This window comes from Haliotis asinina, chromosome 1 (genome assembly GCF_037392515.1).
Source record: "Haliotis asinina isolate JCU_RB_2024 chromosome 1, JCU_Hal_asi_v2, whole genome shotgun sequence".
Taxonomy (NCBI): domain Eukaryota; kingdom Metazoa; phylum Mollusca; class Gastropoda; order Lepetellida; family Haliotidae; genus Haliotis; species Haliotis asinina.
The window spans coordinates 66,767,926-66,787,301 of NC_090280.1; the positions used below are offsets into that span (position 1 = coordinate 66,767,926).

Sequence of the window (19,376 nt, forward strand, 5' to 3'; positions counted from 1 at the left end):
TTTGTCTTTTGTGGTGAACACAAGTAATTCTTCTGGTGTTCTGGTGTACCAGAGTGTTGGATTTAAAGTGATCAATATGTCTTCCATATCCACTGATAAGTGAAACTTCTACTGATAACGGGCAAATCCGGCATGATGCAAGGGGATTGGTCATAGTTTGTAAGTGAAGTGGGGTTTGGGATATAGGAATCAGGATTGTCCATCTTTTCATCTGTTGCACTGCTTTGAAAAGTTTACTAAATAACCTATTTAAGTTAGCAAACTGATAGTTTACACACTGATAATACTGGACACAAAGTCAAATGAGATGTTCGAAAACAAGCAGCATAACTTCATTCTTTGAAGAGTTATATGGCCTTTGTTTCATGCTTTCCAGTGTTGCATGAAATAGTGACAAGTGTTCTCAGAAACTAGTTACATGAGTGAAAGTTTGCAAAAAATTCTGAGAGATGAAATAGACATATCAGGTCCACAATTTGTGCCCTACATATTTTTTCCATTTACTTCCCTTACTACATATTTTGAGATCTTGAGCATACACAATTGTGTCCCTTGAACCATGTTATTTTCTCAGGGCATAGAGTCTAAATTGGGACAGTTTTCTCAGAAACTACAGAAATTAAGTGAAGGCAAGAGCCAGAAATGGTTCATGGTATTTGTGTTTTCTTTAAAAGTAGTTGCTGAACATAAGAGACAAACCTCGCTGGCTGATGTCTTTCTTGGCAGCACTGCAATACACTGTCAGACACACACACACACTGAGTGATGAAGAATACCTCTGGAGCAATAATGTAAAGGCAGATGAAGGAATGGACTGGAGTGAAGAAACAGGAGGCTCCAAGTGTTGAAGACTCATGTACATTAGAGTGACGACCTAACAAAAACTTGAGTGTGGTCTTCTGTGTTGTCTCAGAAATAAAGTTGTTTCACCTGAAAATATATGCTGTTTCTCATGGATCTCAGAATAATGCATACAGGGTAATTTCGGGGGATAGTAATTTCTGTCAACATTGCTACTTCAATATAGTTTGTGGGGTTTTGCAGGCAGAGTATCTAATCATGAGGGAGGTTGTACAGCTCTTGTCTGGTTGTCCAAGTAAACAGGCAAACACTGACTATCACAGGTCATCCAGTCTGTAATGAGTAGTTCGCTCATCACACCGAGGACCCAGGTTTGATTCCCCACATGGGTGTAATGTGCGAAGCCCATTTTCTGGTGTCCTGGATATTGCTGGAATATTGCTTAAAAAAGGCGTAAAACTAAACTCACTGTAATGAGTGAGTGTGTGAGTGAGTTTAGTTTTACGCCACACTCAGCAATATTCCAGCTATATGGCGGCGGTCTGTAAATAATCGTGTCTGGACCAGACAATCCAGTGAGCCTGACCACCCAATCCCGTTAGTCGACCTCTTACAACAAGCATAGTCGCCTTTTATGGCAAGCATGGGTTGCTGAAGGCCTATTCTACCCCGGGACCTTCACGGGTCCACTGTAATGAGTAGCAACTAAGGTTGACAGATCTTGGACAAAAAACATCAAAAGAAATAACAACAGAATTTTCATTTATTCTTGACTATCGTATGAGTCGATTCACCGTTTAATGTGCAACAGCAAAGTCATCAAGCAACTTCACCAACTGTGCTACACTGGCTCAGTGCTGGTGACGAAATTGACATCCATTTGATTCTTAGGTTTTATCTCTAGTCCATCAGTTTAACACTGCCACATGTTCTGAATCAGCTGAAGTCCATTAGTGTAACACTGCCACATGTTCTGAATCAGCTGAAGTCCATTAGTGTAACACTGCCACATGTTCTGAATCAGCTGAAGTCCATTAGTGTAACACTGCCACATGTTCTGAATCAGCTGAAGTCCAGTAGTGTAACACTGCCACATGTTCTGAATCAGCTGAAGTCCAGTAGTGTAACACTGCCACATGTTCTGAATCAGCTCAAGTCCAGTAGTGTAACACTGCCACATGTTCTGTAACAACTCAAGTCCATACCTTTAACACTGCTGCATGTTCTGTATCAGTCCATCATCAGCTCAAGTCCACCAGTGTAACACTGCCACGTGTTCTGTATCAACTCAGGTCCATCAGTTTAACACTGCCACATGTTCTGAATCAGCTCAAGTCCATTAGTGTAACACTGCCACATGTTCTGAATCAGTTGAAGTTGATTTGTTTAACACTGCCACATGTTCTGCATCAACTCTGGTCCATCACTGTATTTTGCTTTGCGTTCTGCAATGAGTGGTCCATCAATATAACGTTATCACAACTCTCAACACATTACTTCAACACTACTACCTGTTCCCATCTTTCTGTGGAGATGAGCGTTCACACAGCTGCAGGTCTGCTGCTTCAGCTGAAATCCATTTGTACAATCATTGATGACAGCTCTTGATCTGTGGCACTTGCTGTCCGAATCAAGCCCATTCTTTTACTCAAAAGAATGGCCAACCGATGTTTACACTGTAACAACAAATTAGGACCAAATACAGACTGTACAAATCCATGACATCAGTGTCATCAGAGAGATATTTAGGAGATAAACATACTGTGCTGGAAAATCAGAGGTATATAATGAAATTATAATAGCTCTAAACATAGCATGAGGTTCTAAATACAAAATTATAAATTTGTTATATACCTCTGATTTTCCAACACAGTATGTTTATCTCCATTCAACCATAACCGTGTTTATCAGATTTTAAACAAATACATAATGTGTAATAAAAACAGAGGTATATAATGTTATTATATACCTCTGAATGACTTTGATTAACAAATCGCAATCCAATATTTACTGAAGTCATGGTAGAATACAGTTTATCTGATAATCATGTCAACGTACTTGGATCTCCTTGTCAAATAGTCATGATATTGAGATGAATAGGTTATCTAATGGATGTGTCTATATCCGAGTTGCCGCCTTCTGCTGTGTATAAGCTAGTTCCATCAAGGACAAAAATTCTTACCATCATATTAACTTCTTTCAGAAGAACTGAAACAAAGGAAAACAGTATTCATGTTAACATAAAAACCAATCTTGTTGGTGAGCACACACATGGGTGTAACAGACTATCAGTGTAACAGGCACTTGACAGTACTACCGCAACTACCTCCTGACCCCAAAGCTGGATAGTTAATATACATGTTTCTTGAAACAATATGAACATGTGAGATAAAAGAACTGTTTCATAATATACTAGGCGTCATTGATAAAGGGTCATATGACATATAACAAATGTAAAGAAAGGTTTCTCAGAAACAACAGAACTCAGAGTGACATCATAATGTTAATGTCCTGGCAAATATGACACATTGTGACATACAGACAAAAAGTTCAAACAGCACTAGCAAATATCAGTTGTACAGACCAAGCCCCCAAAATGACAAAGATGAAGCACTCGGTCATTCAATATCTCTCCTCATGCCTCCAAGATGCAGGTGCACCTTGTTCTCACGCTCCTTATCAAGTTCATAAAGAAAGCTTGCAGAATTGCATTGCATTCCTCTGTTAGAGCTCTGCAGTTTCCAGTTTCCAGCTACGCAGTAGTTCACCATCTCTACTGATATGATTTTTGATTGGATCGAACGCAAATTCAGAGAACACTTATTTACAAAACCCAACATCTTTATATACATTCTTTATGGATAACAACTTCTTCTAGTGTAAATGATTTTGTTTGACAACAGTATATGAATCCATACTGAAATGACGTATCAAGTACAATAAAAGAAGTTGTTATCCATAGAGAATCTTACTTTCTTGTGACTCGCCTTAATTCTAAAATGCCCATCAAACAGATCAACTTTCTGTAAACACAATGAGCCCTCAGCGTATCAAGAAATGAACCAGCCAATTGGAAGCCGTCGTTACACTTACGTGCACCTCTACCCGCTATGACTGGGTTCGGTCTCCCAAGGTCTTCGCTTCGAGGGAAGTAAGCCCAAGTACAAAATATTGCACTTTTGAATCGTAATTGTACCCTTATAATTTTGTGTATTTTGTTTTTTCACAAGTGGCAATGTATATCATATGTCATGAATAAGTCATAATTGTGTTTTAATTACAAGGGTTGGCTGAAAAGTTCTCACCCTGAGTGGTTTTTCCCCACCAGGTAGAGACAGGTGTTTGCCACCAATGAGGACAATCATTTAGTGAATCATACATACAAGAACTACAAACGTACTAATAGTTTTATCTCAACTACAGCTCTTTTGGTAAACCTACCCTCTGAAATCATCAGAAATGGACAAAACTGAATACAGGGCAGTCATCAAGTACTTGCAAAAGAAAGGGATGTCCCCAACACAGATACATGCTGACATGGTCTCCACTCTAGGGGATGATGCTCCTTCATTTTCCACAGTAAAGAAGTGGGCTGCAGAATTTATGCGTGGCAGACAAAGCCTTGATGATGACCCACGCTCAGGAAGGCCTTCAACAGCAACCACTCCAGAAAACATCACGCGAGTGCTCGATATGTTGATGGATGATCGACGATTGACTACTCGACATATTGCTAGTGTAGTGGGCATCTCTTATGAGAGGGTTGAGCATATTATCACCAACGAATTAGGAATGACTAAAGTTTCTGCAAGATGGGTGCCAAAGCTCTCGACAGCAGAGCAGAAACGTGTCAGGTTCCAGACGTCCCTTGACAATTTGTGTATTTTTGAAGCAGATCCCGATGATTTTGTGGCACGATTTGTAACCATGGATGAGACCTGGATACATCACTTTCAACCAGAAACAAAACTACAGTCAAAACAGTGGAAGCATCCTGATTCACCAGCTCCGAAGAAAGCCAAGTCTGTTCCTTCAGCTGGAAAGGTGATGGCATCAGTCTTTTGGGATTCCAGGGGTATTCTGTTCATTGATTATCTTGAAAAAGGTCAAACTATCAACGGCAGATACTATGCTGATCTACTGAACCAGTTGCGAGAAGCAATCAAAGCCAAACGACGAGGGATGATCACTAAAGATGTCCTCTTCCACCAAGACAATGCGTCTGTTCACAAATCGGTGGTGGCCATGTCAACAATCCGCGATTGTGGCTTTGAACTCATTGACCATCCTCCTTACTCACCTAATTTGGCTCCTTCTGACTTCCACCTGTGCCCCAAAATGAAAAAGGAACTCGCCGGTCGCCATTTTGCAAGTAATGATGACATCATTTCCGCTGTGACTGATTTTTTTAGGGTAGCTGAAGAAGATTTCTTCCTGACCGGGATTCGGGCCTTGCAGCATCACTGGCAAAAGTGTGTGAACTTGGAAGGGGACTATGTAGAAAAATAAATTACAAACGTGGACTTTGTAACTTTTTTTCACAGTGAGGCTTAGAACTATTCAGCCAACCCTCGTATGTTTGATTTTTGGGTTGCATGTGACCTTTAACACTGAAGTGTTCTGTCTGAAGATCTGGTGCATTAAGGAGTCTGCCATGTTAATGCAGTGTTAATTATGTGCCTATCATTTCGGACTATTGTGCATATTCCACGAAACCCATTGGCTTAAAATCTCTGTCACATCCTACAAATAGCACTCTGACTCATATTAAAGTGGAGAGCAACCTGCAGCTGATCTTGACTAGATTCCAAAAGCATTATAGCCCGATTCCTTTCAGCAAGTGTGAAAAGACGTCTCATTTTGTGCTGCAATTTAAAACAGGGTTCTGAACAGTGAACGACAGTCAAAAGGCATCAACGCAAGTGTATTGTCCTCCACTTTTCATGGATAGAGTGAATTACACATGCAAATCATTGACATCAAGAGGCAGATGGATAATTGGAATAAAAATTGTGCCATTTGTAAGAGAATGTATTGGATGTTAAAGAAGATTATAATGATCTGATGTATTTTTCAATATTGTTAAGAGAATCTGTAAAACATTCAGTTGTATGTATTTCAAAGAAAAATGCAGATTTTACAAATTTTAAGAAATAGTGTTCTTACCAACAGCTAGATCCTTCATTAATGACTCTGAGTATGTCCCCTCATGATCTTCACCATGAAAATCCCCTGAAGGAATATGCACCTGAGACTTCACCTGAGAGATCAGACTACTGATTTCTATCATTCCATTAATCAATACTCAAAGTACCAAATGATGCTGGCCTCAATATCATCAAGTTATATGGCAGAAATCTTCGTAAGGGGTATATAAGAAGTATATGAGACATGAAACCTCCAACATCTATCACAAGCATTTGGCTCAGAAAGATGGCACCCATCACGGTACCTAAGGTGAGACATGTAATGTGTGCAACCAGCATCCCAATATCCTGGTGTTCAGCACTTGGCATTTTTTTCCCTTCAGTTAGCAGTCTTCCATGCGTATACACTCTAAATTATTCAGCATACAGATACACCTTCATGGTGCAAATACACTGAATGCACTGAATTTGCCTATTTATGTCTATGTGTTGAAGAATAAACACACCCATCAGAAACAAAAACTGCCACAAAGCGTTGTAAACACCTTTCAAGTTTTGTCAAATAATAAGATCAACAAGAAAGAACTATAACCCTCAAGCATGACAAGCATCAATGGCGGATCAGATCAGTAATATGTCATATTTTTCACACACCTCAAATACACCCGAACATTCTTTTTTAGATTATGAAACTATCACTATTACTTGCAAACACATTTCACCTTATAGTATATTCCCCTCATAAGAAATAAAGGTGTATGTGAAAGAAGAAATAACTAGAAACACTCAAGTAATGGCATGTAGTATTACAATGGCTGATCAGAACAGATCAGCGATATCTCACATTTTTCACACACCTCAAATACACCCTAACAATGTTCCTAAAGTCATAAATCTATCGCTATTACTTCCAAATACCTTTCAACTAAAGGCATGTTTCCCTTCTAAAACTTCAACAAATGTGTGAAAGAAGTTTTCATCGGCACAATTTAGTCTTCATGGTGAATTGAGAATGGAAGCCAGAGAGCTAGATATAACATATCGTCTTGAAACTACTACAAATCTACTGTCTTAATACGACACTAATACCAATTATTTGACTTAAACTGAAGTGACATATTAGATAAAGGTCACATGCAACGTAAAACACAACTTTGCAGATTCTGATACCTTTCGGTGTGCACTTACCGAAACAAATCGTCAAAAATGTCAAGTCAGCCTATAAAGCTGAAAACAAAAACCACGAAAAAAAAGCTCGCGAAAACGGAGTTCAAACGATTTACTATATTTCCCCCAGCAATGGGGGAAAAAGTGATTTCAACAGCTGTGCTGCACTGCGCCCTTAACGCATGCACAGTTAATAGGTTCTCGTATCTTGAAACACTATGCATGCCCGGAGTATGAGGTTGTGAGCAGTAGTCTAATCTCGGTTGTGTACACAAACAAGTAAATAATCTACTCATTACATAAAGAACTTGTTGATTGTGGTAAGCAGCCTCTGTCACGGAGAAAGCTCAATGTCTGGTTTATTGACACCTGTATGTCTGTCTGCCTGTCTGCTTAAGACAATATGCAACACACAGCTTCAATCATTGACCACATATCAGGCTACACGCCATAAACAAAATAAATTGATTTATGACACGTGCACCCGAGTCCTGTCTATGCCACATTATGTAATTAGACAGGTGTGATACTTGAACACATGACATGTTTTTATGTCTATGTGTTGCAGGCAAACGACATCCATTTTTCTCAGATGACTGGATCTGGCGGATACTACTGGCAGAAACTGGTGTAAACTTTTGTCAGTTTCATGTCCTGCTTTGTACGAAAGACAGTTTCCAGCTACGCAGTAGTTCACCATCTCTACTGATATGATTTTTGATTGGATCGAACGCAAATTCAGAGAACACTTATTTACAAAACCCATATCTTTATATACATTCTTTATGGATAACAACTTCTTTTAGTGTATATGATTTTGTTTGACAACGGTATATGAATCCATACTGAAACAACGCATCAAGTACAATAAAAGAAGTTGTTATACATAAAGAATCTTACTTTCTTGTGACTCGCCTTAATACTAAAATGCCCATCAAACAGATCAACTTTCTGTAAACACAATGAGCCCCCAGCGTATCAAGAAATGAAGTGACTTGCCATAGTTCTAAAATGCCCATCAAACAGATCATCTTTCTGTACCCAAAATAAGCCCTCAGCGTATCAGCAAATGACACAGCCAGTCAGAAGCCGTCGTTACACTTGAGTGCACCTCTACCCGCTATGACTGGGTTCGGTCTCCCGAGGGCTTCGTTTCGAGTGAAGTAAGCCCAGGTACAAAATATTGCACTTTTGAATCGCGATTGTACGTTTATAGTTTTTGTGTATTTGTTTTTTAACAAGCTGCAATGTATATTATATGTCATGAATAAGTGATATTTGTGTTTTAATTATGTTTGATGTTTTGGTTGCAAGTGACCTTTAACTTATCTTCTACATGTAGGATTTCAGTTGTCACAACACATTTATTTGAATTTACACATGAATTTAATCAGCTGTTGAAAATAAACACGAGCGTAATCTTAAAATACTAATCTGCCTCCAAATTGGCTACACTGACTATGTAACAATCTGCAGCATTCGTTCAGGGGTTTTTCGAGGTGTTTCTTCTCTCTCTCTCTAAAGTCTCCCTGCTTGAACATTAAATGGGCTGGGATATATTCAAAGTCCAAGCTTGCTTGAAGAAGGTCATTCAGGCAGATCTTCACATAGTCTGTTGAGATTATGTGTTTCCCCTCAACATGGCATTATAAACATGGATCATATGATGCTTGTCCTTATGTAATATGATGCAACATATTGTTGAGTGTAAGTCACAAATGAAAAGGAAAATATGCTTGGATGATGGAAAAGATTCTTGCAAAACGAAAAAAAAGAACTGCAGTTTTGATACTGATTATTCACAGTATTCATCAACTAAAGCTCCACTTTCATGGATTTTCCAGTAAGTTCTTGATGAAGCAGCCTACATCGTGGAACCTTGATGAGATGAGTGTATCTGTTAGCATATTATACTGCTGCATGATTCCTGACAGTGTAATATGGCGTTCATATACATGACTTCCTCACATCACCTGAGAATGGATGATCATATGTTTTCTACTTGGTAGCCTCTCCCTTCAGTTTACATAGCATCTCACTTACTATTACCCAGCATACATATACTATTGTCTATGCTTTGTTGGGGACCATTGGTATTTAGTGCTGTCTCAGCACCTGTATCTGTTATGATCATGTGACAAATGGATTAAACAATGTAATATGTTATTCTTTCATGATTTAAAGGTTGTGTTGTTTTTCAAGATGTAGACAATTTTTGCTTTGGAGGTGAAGAATGTATTGTCATTTCTTGCAAATATGGTGTCAGGAATTAACGGTAGGGTAGGGTAGGGTAGGGTAGGGTAGGGTAGGGTAATAGGGAGTGGTGTACCTTGGTAGAAAATCTGGACCCATTCCAGCCCTACTGGTATTCACGTAAGGCATGATCTATCCTTCTGTGACCAGCCCTGGGCAGTTTGCTGGACATGTACAACCCATGTCCACTCACCTGAGAACCTGTAGGATGGACAGGAGCAGTATGTGCTGGATGTAAAGCAAGTGTAAGGTGTGCCTGAACTCCCCATCACCTACAACAAAAACACAGGTTCTTATAAGTACAAAACATATCTTACCAGCACATATACGTATACTGTTTGTAGATGTTGGATGCTTGGTTGGTTTGTTGCTGTATGCTGCAGTCGCAGCAATATTCCAGCTATATGGTGGCGGCCTGTAAATAATTGAGTCTGGACCAGACAATCAAGTGATCAATCTATGTGACTGAAATATGATGACATGTATGAAACAAATCAGCAAGCCCATCCAGCTGATCCTCTCAGCGAGCTCTTTGACATGCATGGGTTACTGAAGACCAATTCTAAATAGGATGTTTACAGGTGGTTTGTAAATGTGGATGCACAGAGAGGAAACAAAGTAGGATGTCATGGATACAAATCAAAGGAGATTGTCATGGATAGACTCAAGAGGAGGATGTGGAGGATGCATTTCATGGATTAAAGACAGAGGACAGTATAGTATAAGTTATCACATCGTGTTGAGGGAAATACAGGGTTTTATCAGTCCCTCGTGAGGTTGTATTCCCCTCGCCGGAGGCCTTACGAGGGACTGATAAAACCCTGTATTTCCCTCAACACGATGCGATAACACATTTATCTAGCTGAATGTTTTCACTAGATCAAAACAAAACAACACGCACCATAACAAATGTCATTGCTGCCATGTTGACACCAGCTAATCGTTTGACCTCATTGCACCGCACGTTACTAAAGGCTTGTCGATGCACGCTTTTCTCACTTCGCGTCGTCACCGAGGCATAGCGGGTGATATGAATTTCATAGCGGGAGTACACGACTTTTATACTCCCGCTCGCGGATCGTGATGGATGTACATGGTATTTTATCAGAGTCACGTGGACCAATCAAAACCCGACATTCTTAAATGAGGCTAGATAAATATTCTTGTCCACAATGTCCTGTCTAGTCAGCTGTACTGGAGTACTGACCTGGTACAGTGACCTCCCTGAGGGTGATGTAATAATGCTAACAGCTTTCCTGTCTACAAGATCAAGTGCAGGCAATAATGGACCTTGGAACACAAACTGCAGCCTGAAAGGGAGGACATACTTAATATGTTTGTGTCATGGTTCTATAACAAATCAGAACCAGTTGTGAAAGAAGCAATTTTTTAGAAGCGGATATTTAGTGTGGATCTGGTGTTAGTCTGTTTAGCTTCCTGTACTTGGAAAAGGTGATGTACACACATGTCCATATGATAGCTGTTGAGGGCTTAGATAATTATAAAATATATCATCACTGAAGAATCAGTGGGATATTATCGGTTTTGTTTCACATTAAAAAACATCACTTCTTTAACTTACAGTAACAGATATCACTGATGACATACTCACTAACCCCACTGTTTTGACAAATGAAGAACAAATAAATAAAATCCTTTGAAACATATTTTATAACAACCGATGAGCTTCTTGACAAACAGAATCATTCATGGACACTACATTTGCACTGTGTTGTATCTTAGAGCTATAGTATTAACACTAGGAAATCTGGTGTGTGGAAACTGCATCTACCACTTCAAAAAGAATGCTTATCAGATTTGTTTTATACTAATTCCTGCATGTTCCTGGTTTTCAGTTCTCATGACGACAGTAGTACAACATAAACAGCAAATCATACAACCACTGATATACTTACGATGATAAAATCTCATCTGTCACTGGAAATAAAAAAGGAAAATAATGCTGACATAACTGCAGAATTAATTCTAAAATTATACAAGTTCCCTCAAGACCTACCATTTGCATTACAACAATCTCCAGACATGACAAACATAGAGGCCTTCCTTCTGGACAATCTTCAGTATGAAAAAGCTCACTTCAGTGAGTTATCATTCTGTCAGTTTCTGGATCTTGGTGTCTTTATATTTACTGTTTGAAGTTATCAAGTGTAATAGGCAAAAGAAGCAAACATCTCCTGGCATTCTTAGTTACCATCAGGACACAATATTGCTTCTAGTGCCTGTTTGCCAGCATGTTAAAGTTGTTTTAAGATACCTGATGTAACTACAATATAACTGGTACTGGCAAATTTGATCAGAATTGATTGTATGAGGATACTCATGAAAGGCAGTCAACATGTTAACTGCTCTTTTACAGATATACCTTATAAGACTATGGTATCTTGATAAATATAAATACAGGACTGCAGCAGTCATACAATGTCCACTGGACTGCTTCTCATGAGTATAACAACCGTGTCTACAGTATCTCTTTACACTTCCAAGTTATGTCTTTGTCAGTCATAACAGAGTGTTCCTGACACTGACCAAAGTCTCCACCCATTTGGCAGAGACCACTGGAAGCATCTCCTAATTGGAATGAACATTGATATTAGATTCAGAATATTACACTTTTGAAGTTACAGAAAACACCAGTGTATAATGGGTATATCGTATATTGAACAGCAAAAGAAATGCAATGCTGTCTTTTTGTCAAGTTCTTAAATAGAAGACTGAATAGTAAACATGAATGCTTCCTTTCATGAGATTTCAATATTTTGAAACTTACGTTTCTTTTACTGTTCAGTATATATCACTTCAGGTAACAATGATCACAAGCATTGTACTTTGTCCACTAACACAAGATTTTCAAACATAAATTTAATTTGTCCTATATGATTATATAAGGCCATCTCTCTGATAAGTGCCTAACAAACTAATTAACAATTACAGTGAATACAGTATACATGGTGAACATGCGATCACATGCTATGAACATGTTGGAAACAAATTGATTTTCATATTTTACTGCTGTGTACAAAGTGCTCCAGCGGTTTAAAGAATCTCCTATCAAAGAACAACTCCAGCTGGACCTACGTCTGCCATGTGCTGAATACACTCTTTCAACCTCCCCCAAGAGCTGCTGACCCACAGCCGACACCACGTCCTCAAAGCCATCTGAAATAAAAGGGGTTAAATTACATTAAAACTATCTTAATTCTATTTTCTGATTGATTTTGTGTTTGTGGCTTGTCAACATATTGGAATGAACAGAAAAGCAATCCATACAATGCAAGTTCAGATAGTTCAGAAAGTAGTCTGAAGCCAGTGCATGCATCAGTCTTGTGGGTACCATTACCAACTGCAGCATGCTCTAATCAGATTTATTGTACAGACACCCTCCATAAGCAATGTGGTCACTCATACAGGGTCAGTGGTGAGGAGGGGTGGATCTTTGGGGTTCTAAAGTTATAAGTCCATGTGTTTTTATGTGAGTTCCCAAATGACAAACTGTTTGATGACCTTTCCCTAAATAGCACTCAATTAAACATTTCCCCCAACTCTGAAGAAGGGGGACCTGAAAATGGCTCCACATAAATGTGTAAATATTCTGTGTGAAACCAGATTTTTGTCATCTTAGACATATTGCACAACGCAGAAACATGTTGACAGATAATATCACTGATTTTCTCTAAAGAAGAAGTCTCTTATTGAGTTTCCATCCAAAATACTATGCCCAGCATTCTTTTCAACAGAATGTAAGTGTAGGGGACAAAAAAGGTCAAAATTTAAATACTGCAAATAATGGGTTATATGTATTTAACCCATTTAGTACACTTACCTCCATGCAATAAAGTTTACATTGTAGTAAGAACCAATATATTACATACTGATGGGATGATGTTGATTCTTCTGCATAAGCATGTATGTACAATGTGTATGTGTATGCCCTCCGCCCTCTCCCTCCCATGTGAGGTACCCAAACTTGATACCCTCTTCAAACAACACTCAGGCACAACCAGATTTCTCACTGTGTGTCCACAAACATGACCACCAATTCATGTTGTATTTACGTTACAATATCCCTACATGCTTACGATCATTATATTCCAAATGAATTGCGTGATACACTCAAGAGTTTGTGAATCAAAATTGTTTATAAATCCATTGAGCTATAGAAGCAAATTAATTTGCTTCAAATCTAATATAAAAATAAATAGAGTAATTAACATTGTGAACTGCTTATTAAGCAGAACATTGTGCAAAACACCTAAAATTAGGGGCACTAAGACATGGCTTAGAGTAAGCGCATCTATTGTAATACAAGCACCAAATTAGGCTTGTTAAGATGTAGCCCATCCATACAGTAAATGTGAAAACAAGATTAGTGCTAGTTTGTTCCAGTAGGACACACCCCACTCTATAAATTTTGTATTTTATTGGATATTTTAGGGCACATCCCTTTTGTATCATTCAGTGAATAACAAACCATTTATTGTTTTAATTCTAGATAAGTAATTTGAAAATCAAATATTTGAGTGAAGGGTTTAGACTCCCAACACAGATCAGCTCTAGCCCTCAGCCCAGAGGGTTGTACCGACTCTCTGGGGTCACCTTTGTTAGTTTGGTTCTTGTTCACAAAAATGTTATTAGCTACTTGTGACTCGTGTCTTGTGACTCTTTGCTGAGGTAATTCCCCAACATGCACATTTCACCAGGAACCTCATTGGGACCCGAGACCCTTATCATAATAGTTTTCAGCCTGAGTGCAAAACTGAAAAACAGGTTGATGACAAACAATCAACAATAGTACAAATATTTCTGTTGGTTGTTCAGAAAATGATATCATTTGTCTGTAATGTAAATTAATACGGTTAAGATATTTCAATAATGACATCCACTTTTGATAACAATTAAACTTTATTTCAGCAAGAAAACTTATTATCAGTCAACAATTATCTTTCACTGAAAATGACACAAAATGTCAAGCAGCACAACTATATCTCCATTTTGAGATACAAATGTATGCTACTCCGATGGTTAGCTTTTTCTCATGTTACTTTTGGGCCGCAATTTGAGCCATTGTATTTGAAATGAAATGCACTTGACATTGTAACATACGTTTCATTAATCGTATGACAACTTTTTACCATATCAATTCAACCATTCTGAAAACAACCCGAAAATCTCGGGGTAATGAAGTACTTTTTGTTGCGTTAATGATGTGCTTACACACACTCATGAATGTAGACATTTGAAATAATTGAAAATTTCGATGAATTATTTCAGCCACAACCTCCTTCACCTAAGAATTGCAAAGAAAACTCAAACATACTGATACTATCTGAAACTCCTTGATACTTTTGTTAATTTACATCTCATCAATTATAAGTTTATTTCAATATTCAATAATGTAACCCTATCACAATCCATTCAAGAAATGGAATATAGAGACGTCTTCTTGCATCTCCTAACACTGAAAGAACTGAAAATATTATGCATAGAAAACTAACACTGTTAGGCATTCATTGATGTAATTTACATTACTGCACAATTTCAATTACTTATACACAAAGGATGATAACTACCTAAAACTACTTTCACTGGTCAAAGTTTGTTTCACATTGCTGATACTTCGGCAATACCTAACAACAAAACAATAGCTTTGTGAAACTTTCCAAATTTCCAAATATGGTGGTAACGTAAATTACAGTTACACATATTAGTTCTAGTCATTAACAGAGTTCTGGCAAGATGAATAAAACAGAATGCTATTTGGTGCACATACATAACAAGAGACTACCAGGCCCAAACGTACAGCGAAAAGATTAGCACTGGGGCGTTAGATTTTGAGATATAATGATAATGTATGATGACTTGCTTAAAAGATCTCTACTCATATTAAGCATATTTTTCCATATTCTAAGATAAATCATTGTTAACAAAACTGTACGTTTTTACATGTTGAAATTAGATGAACTGGGCAGTCAAGAATATCATGTGGGTCTGTGTACTGTGCAGTGATTTACCTCAAGAAAAGCTGTAAACTTAACAACAACAATGTACATAAATTACTCTGACTCTCCTGACATAATTTAAACCCGAGTTTTGTTAGCTTGGTGAACCATCGACGGGGTAACATGAGCAAATTTATACACCTGTACTGGCCAGCGACCAGTTATTGCCAACACCTGACACTAGCGCTTGAGAAGACAGCTCGATTTGTACTTTCATAGTTTTTCACACACTGACACATCACTAAAACGATAGGCTATGAGAATTAAAATCAAACTGTCCTCACAGGCGCTACTGCCAGGCGCTGGTCGCTTGCCAGTATGTATTTTGGTTCTTTCATGACTCTATATATAGTGAAACTTCTGTTGCTTAAAATTTTGCAGCAGTCTAAATGCAAAGAATACACGTGCACTACCTACTGAACAAAAAATGCATTCTTAGCACCAAATGGTTGTTTCTGATTCGGTGGTATGACTTTGTGCAATTGTTTTGAAGGCTGATACTGATGGTCATGTAAACTGTGTTATTTAGAATTTCTGCACAGAAATACCGCATCTTAATATCAAATTTGAAATCGCCGACTGTCAAAAAGTTGGCAATGGTCCCAGTGAACAAAGCATGAGTGACAGCAATCCAAAATACCAATCAGGAGAATGTCGAATTAAGACTTGATACAAACCATGAGAATATGTTGGAAATTATGGCAAAATAATTATAGCAAATGCCCCTAGCAAAACTATAGTTGGACTATATGTATATGGATGAGTATGTCACAACATTACAGAATATAGTTCGCTCAGTACTACATGGAATTAACTAACCCATTTACGAGTATATCTGAACTTTCGATACGCTTATCACACGAATAACAGTCTGGGCCGCGTTTCACAAAACTCTCGTAAGCCTAAGATCTCGTAACTTTTCTCGTAGCATCCGTAGCTCCTGTGTTTCAGTATAGCAGGCACAATGGCTACGAGAAAACTTACGAGATCTTAGGCTTACGAGAGTTTTGTGAAACGGGGCCCTGGACCAGATCTGGGCCAATGCAATGCAGTTTTCCAAAGGGATGGTTGGGTTTTTAAAAGTCAGAATATGTTTGAATCCTACGATGTCTATTGAAATCAGCTTAGAATAACCTACAAACATTCAGTTTTGAACCTATGAACTTCTAGCTAATCCTCTTAGATGTTCGTGAATTTAAATTAGAAAGCTCCCCCACAACACCCTTAACCCCTACCACATGATAGGGTCGTCCATTTCTGAACTGCCAACATGTCAGCTGAAATAGAAAATGTTGAGAAGTTGCTTGACAAATATTTACCGCCAACAGAGTTGTCACAAGTAAAGCGACTTCTTTATGGAAGGGAATTAAGGTAACCCTTAACATGCATTGATCTAAACTTGTTGACGTTAAGCAATAAACATGATTTTGTCGCTGACAATAATTTGTATGTCGATGCTGTATTCGAGTGCCTTGTTCTTCTTGATTTAGAAACGTGTTCACTATCATGGAAAGTTAAGAGTTTATTAAAAAATGAAATCTGACTGAACTGATCCAACTTAAGCAGTGATATATTTTGTTTTGTTGGTTACTTTGTTGATTTAAATAGCAAGTGAAGACAAGCTCACAGTAAAATGAAAACATAACACTCTTGAAACTACAGTCAAACCTTAATACCTCCTGAAAATACACGGTTTCAGTACAGTTTTTACAATTTTACCCACCATTTGTGGATTAGACCCATTATATGTATGAACTGTTATTTCTAATCAACAAATTTGGTTTATCACAAAATTTCTATTCGTAATTCCCATATTAGGATAGGATCAAAACATTCCCACATATGTTGCCATTTGATAACTATGATACACTGTAACATCTAACATTTACTGTGCATGTAAAATCAATATTTTAATGCAAATTTTAAAGTTCTTTGACTGAGTTTATGGACACAGATTTTTTACAGTGTTTACTTATAACATATTGCTGCTGGTGTGTTTAACTTACTGTTACTGCAATTACCAGCCAACCCCTCTGGCTCCTCTATAGTAAATATATACCCCCAGTCACCACTAGCTTCTCCGTCTGATGAGTCCAACTCAGACGAAACTAGTCGCCTTACTGCTAGTGGCCAACCCCTCTGGCTCCTCTATAGTAAATATATACCCCCAGGCACCGCTAGCTTCTCCGTCTGATCAGTCCAACGCGGACGAAACTAGTCACCTTAGTGCTAGCATCACAGCCCCTCCTTGCCTGCTCCGGTCTCTTTCTCTTCTCCTAATTATCAGGGATAGTTAAAGCATCACCTCAGCTTCAGTTACTGGATACTAATCTTAAAGGTCACATGCAACGTAAAACACAACTTTGCAGATTCTGGTACCTTTAGGTATGCACTCACCAAAACCAATCATGAAAAATGCCAATTCAACCTATGAAGTTGAAAAAAAACCGTGATGAAAAAAAAGCCCGCGAAATCGGAGTTCAAACGTTTCACTAAACTTCCCCCAGCGCTGGGGGAAAAACTGGTTTCAACAGCTGTGCTGTGCTGCGTCCATAACACATGCGCAGTGAATAGGTTCGCAGAGCTGGAAACAGTATGCATGCCCAGAGTCTGAGGTCGTGAGCAGTAGTCTAATCTCGGTTGTGTACACAAACAAGTAAATAATCTACTCTTAAAATAAAGAACTTGTTGATTGTGGTAAGTAGTCTCTGTCACAGAGAAAGCTCATTATCTGGTTTATTGACACCTATATGTCTGTTTGCTAAAGACAACATGCAATACACAGCTTCAGTCACTGACCATGTGCAATTTGAACTGAACACCTATCAGACTATACGACATAAAGAAAATAAATTGATTTATGACTCGTGCACCAGTCCTGTCTCTGCCACATTATGTAATTAGGCAGGTGTGATACACATGACATGTTTTTATGTCTGTTGGTTGCAAACAAACTACATTCATTTTTTTCGGATGATTGGATCTGGTGCAAGCTCTTGTCAGTTTCAAGTCCTGCTTTGTACTTGGACGAATGACAGATTCCAGTCACGCAGTAGTTTACCATCTCTACTGAGATGATTTTTGATTGGATCATGCACAAATTCAGATCTGGAGAACATGTATTTTCAAAACCTAACATCTCTATATACATTCTTCATGGATAACAACTTCTTTTAGTGTATATGATTTTGTTTGACAACAGTATATGAATCCATACTGAAACGACGCATCAAGTACACAAAAAGAAGTTATCCACATAGAATCTTACCTTCTTGTGACTGGCTATACTTCTAACATGCCCATCAAACAGATCATCTTTCTGTACTCACAATGAACCCTCAGCATATCTGCAAATGAAACAGCCAATCGGAAGCCGTCTTTACACTTGAGTGTACATCCACCCGCTTTGACTGGTCTCCCGAGGACTTTGTTTCGACGGAAGTAAGACCAAGTACAAAATATTGCACTTTTGAATCGTGATTGTATGCTTATAATTTTGTTTATTTCTTTTTTTTAAAAGCAGCAATGTATATCATATGTCATGAATAAGTGATAAATGTGTTTTAATTATGTTTGATTTTTGGGTTGTAGGTGATCTTTAAACATTTAGCCTTTTCCCTAAGTGAAGGACTGGCCTGTTATACAAGCCCTCTGTATCATACATAGGACCCGTGAAGGTCCCCGGGTAGAATAGGCCTTCAGAACCCATGCTTGCAATAAATAGCGACTATGCATGTCGTGAGAGGCGACTAATGGGATTGGGTGGTCAGGCTCGCTGACATGGTTGACACATGTCATCGGTTCCCAATTGCTCAGATCAATGCTCATGTTGTTGGTCACTGGATTGTCTGGTCCAGACTCGATTATTCACAAACCGCCCCCATATAGCTGGAATATTGCTGAGTGCGGCGTAAAACTAAACTCACTCACTCACGGGATCATACATAGAAGATACTAACAGGAATTAACATGAGCCCTGTATTGTGAGGGT

General features: G+C 38.4%; 2 protein-coding genes across 3 annotated transcripts in view; one reads left to right on the top strand and one right to left on the bottom strand.

Annotated features, from left to right (window-relative positions):
- Window positions 1–1,550: 1,550 nt before the first annotated feature.
- On the bottom strand, window positions 1,551–16,433 carry LOC137282150 (zinc finger SWIM domain-containing protein 7-like). 2 transcript variants are annotated; one of them, XM_067813889.1, is made up of 7 exons: window positions 16,205–16,433; window positions 12,465–12,545; window positions 11,285–11,306; window positions 10,576–10,678; window positions 9,562–9,640; window positions 2,984–3,009; window positions 1,551–2,477 (listed from the first exon to the last, which is right to left on the bottom strand). In XM_067813889.1, the coding sequence occupies exons 1-7, from the start codon at window positions 16,206–16,208 to the stop codon at window positions 2,367–2,369; spliced, it is 426 nt and encodes a 141-aa protein (XP_067669990.1). In that variant the 5' UTR covers window positions 16,209–16,433; the 3' UTR covers window positions 1,551–2,366. The 2 variants fall into 2 exon arrangements, with proteins under 2 accessions (XP_067669990.1, XP_067669984.1); XM_067813883.1 differs by lacking the exons at window positions 12,465–12,545; window positions 16,205–16,433 and having other exon boundaries at window positions 11,285–11,470.
- Window positions 16,434–16,626: 193 nt separating this feature from the next.
- Window positions 16,627–19,376, top strand: part of LOC137296312 (beta-ureidopropionase-like) — a 43,788-nt gene continuing 41,038 nt past the window's right edge. The window contains exon 1 of the mRNA XM_067828085.1: window positions 16,627–16,756. Coding sequence (XP_067684186.1) covers window positions 16,656–16,756 — 101 coding nt within the window. The 5' untranslated portion in view covers window positions 16,627–16,655. The remainder of the gene's footprint in view (window positions 16,757–19,376) is intronic.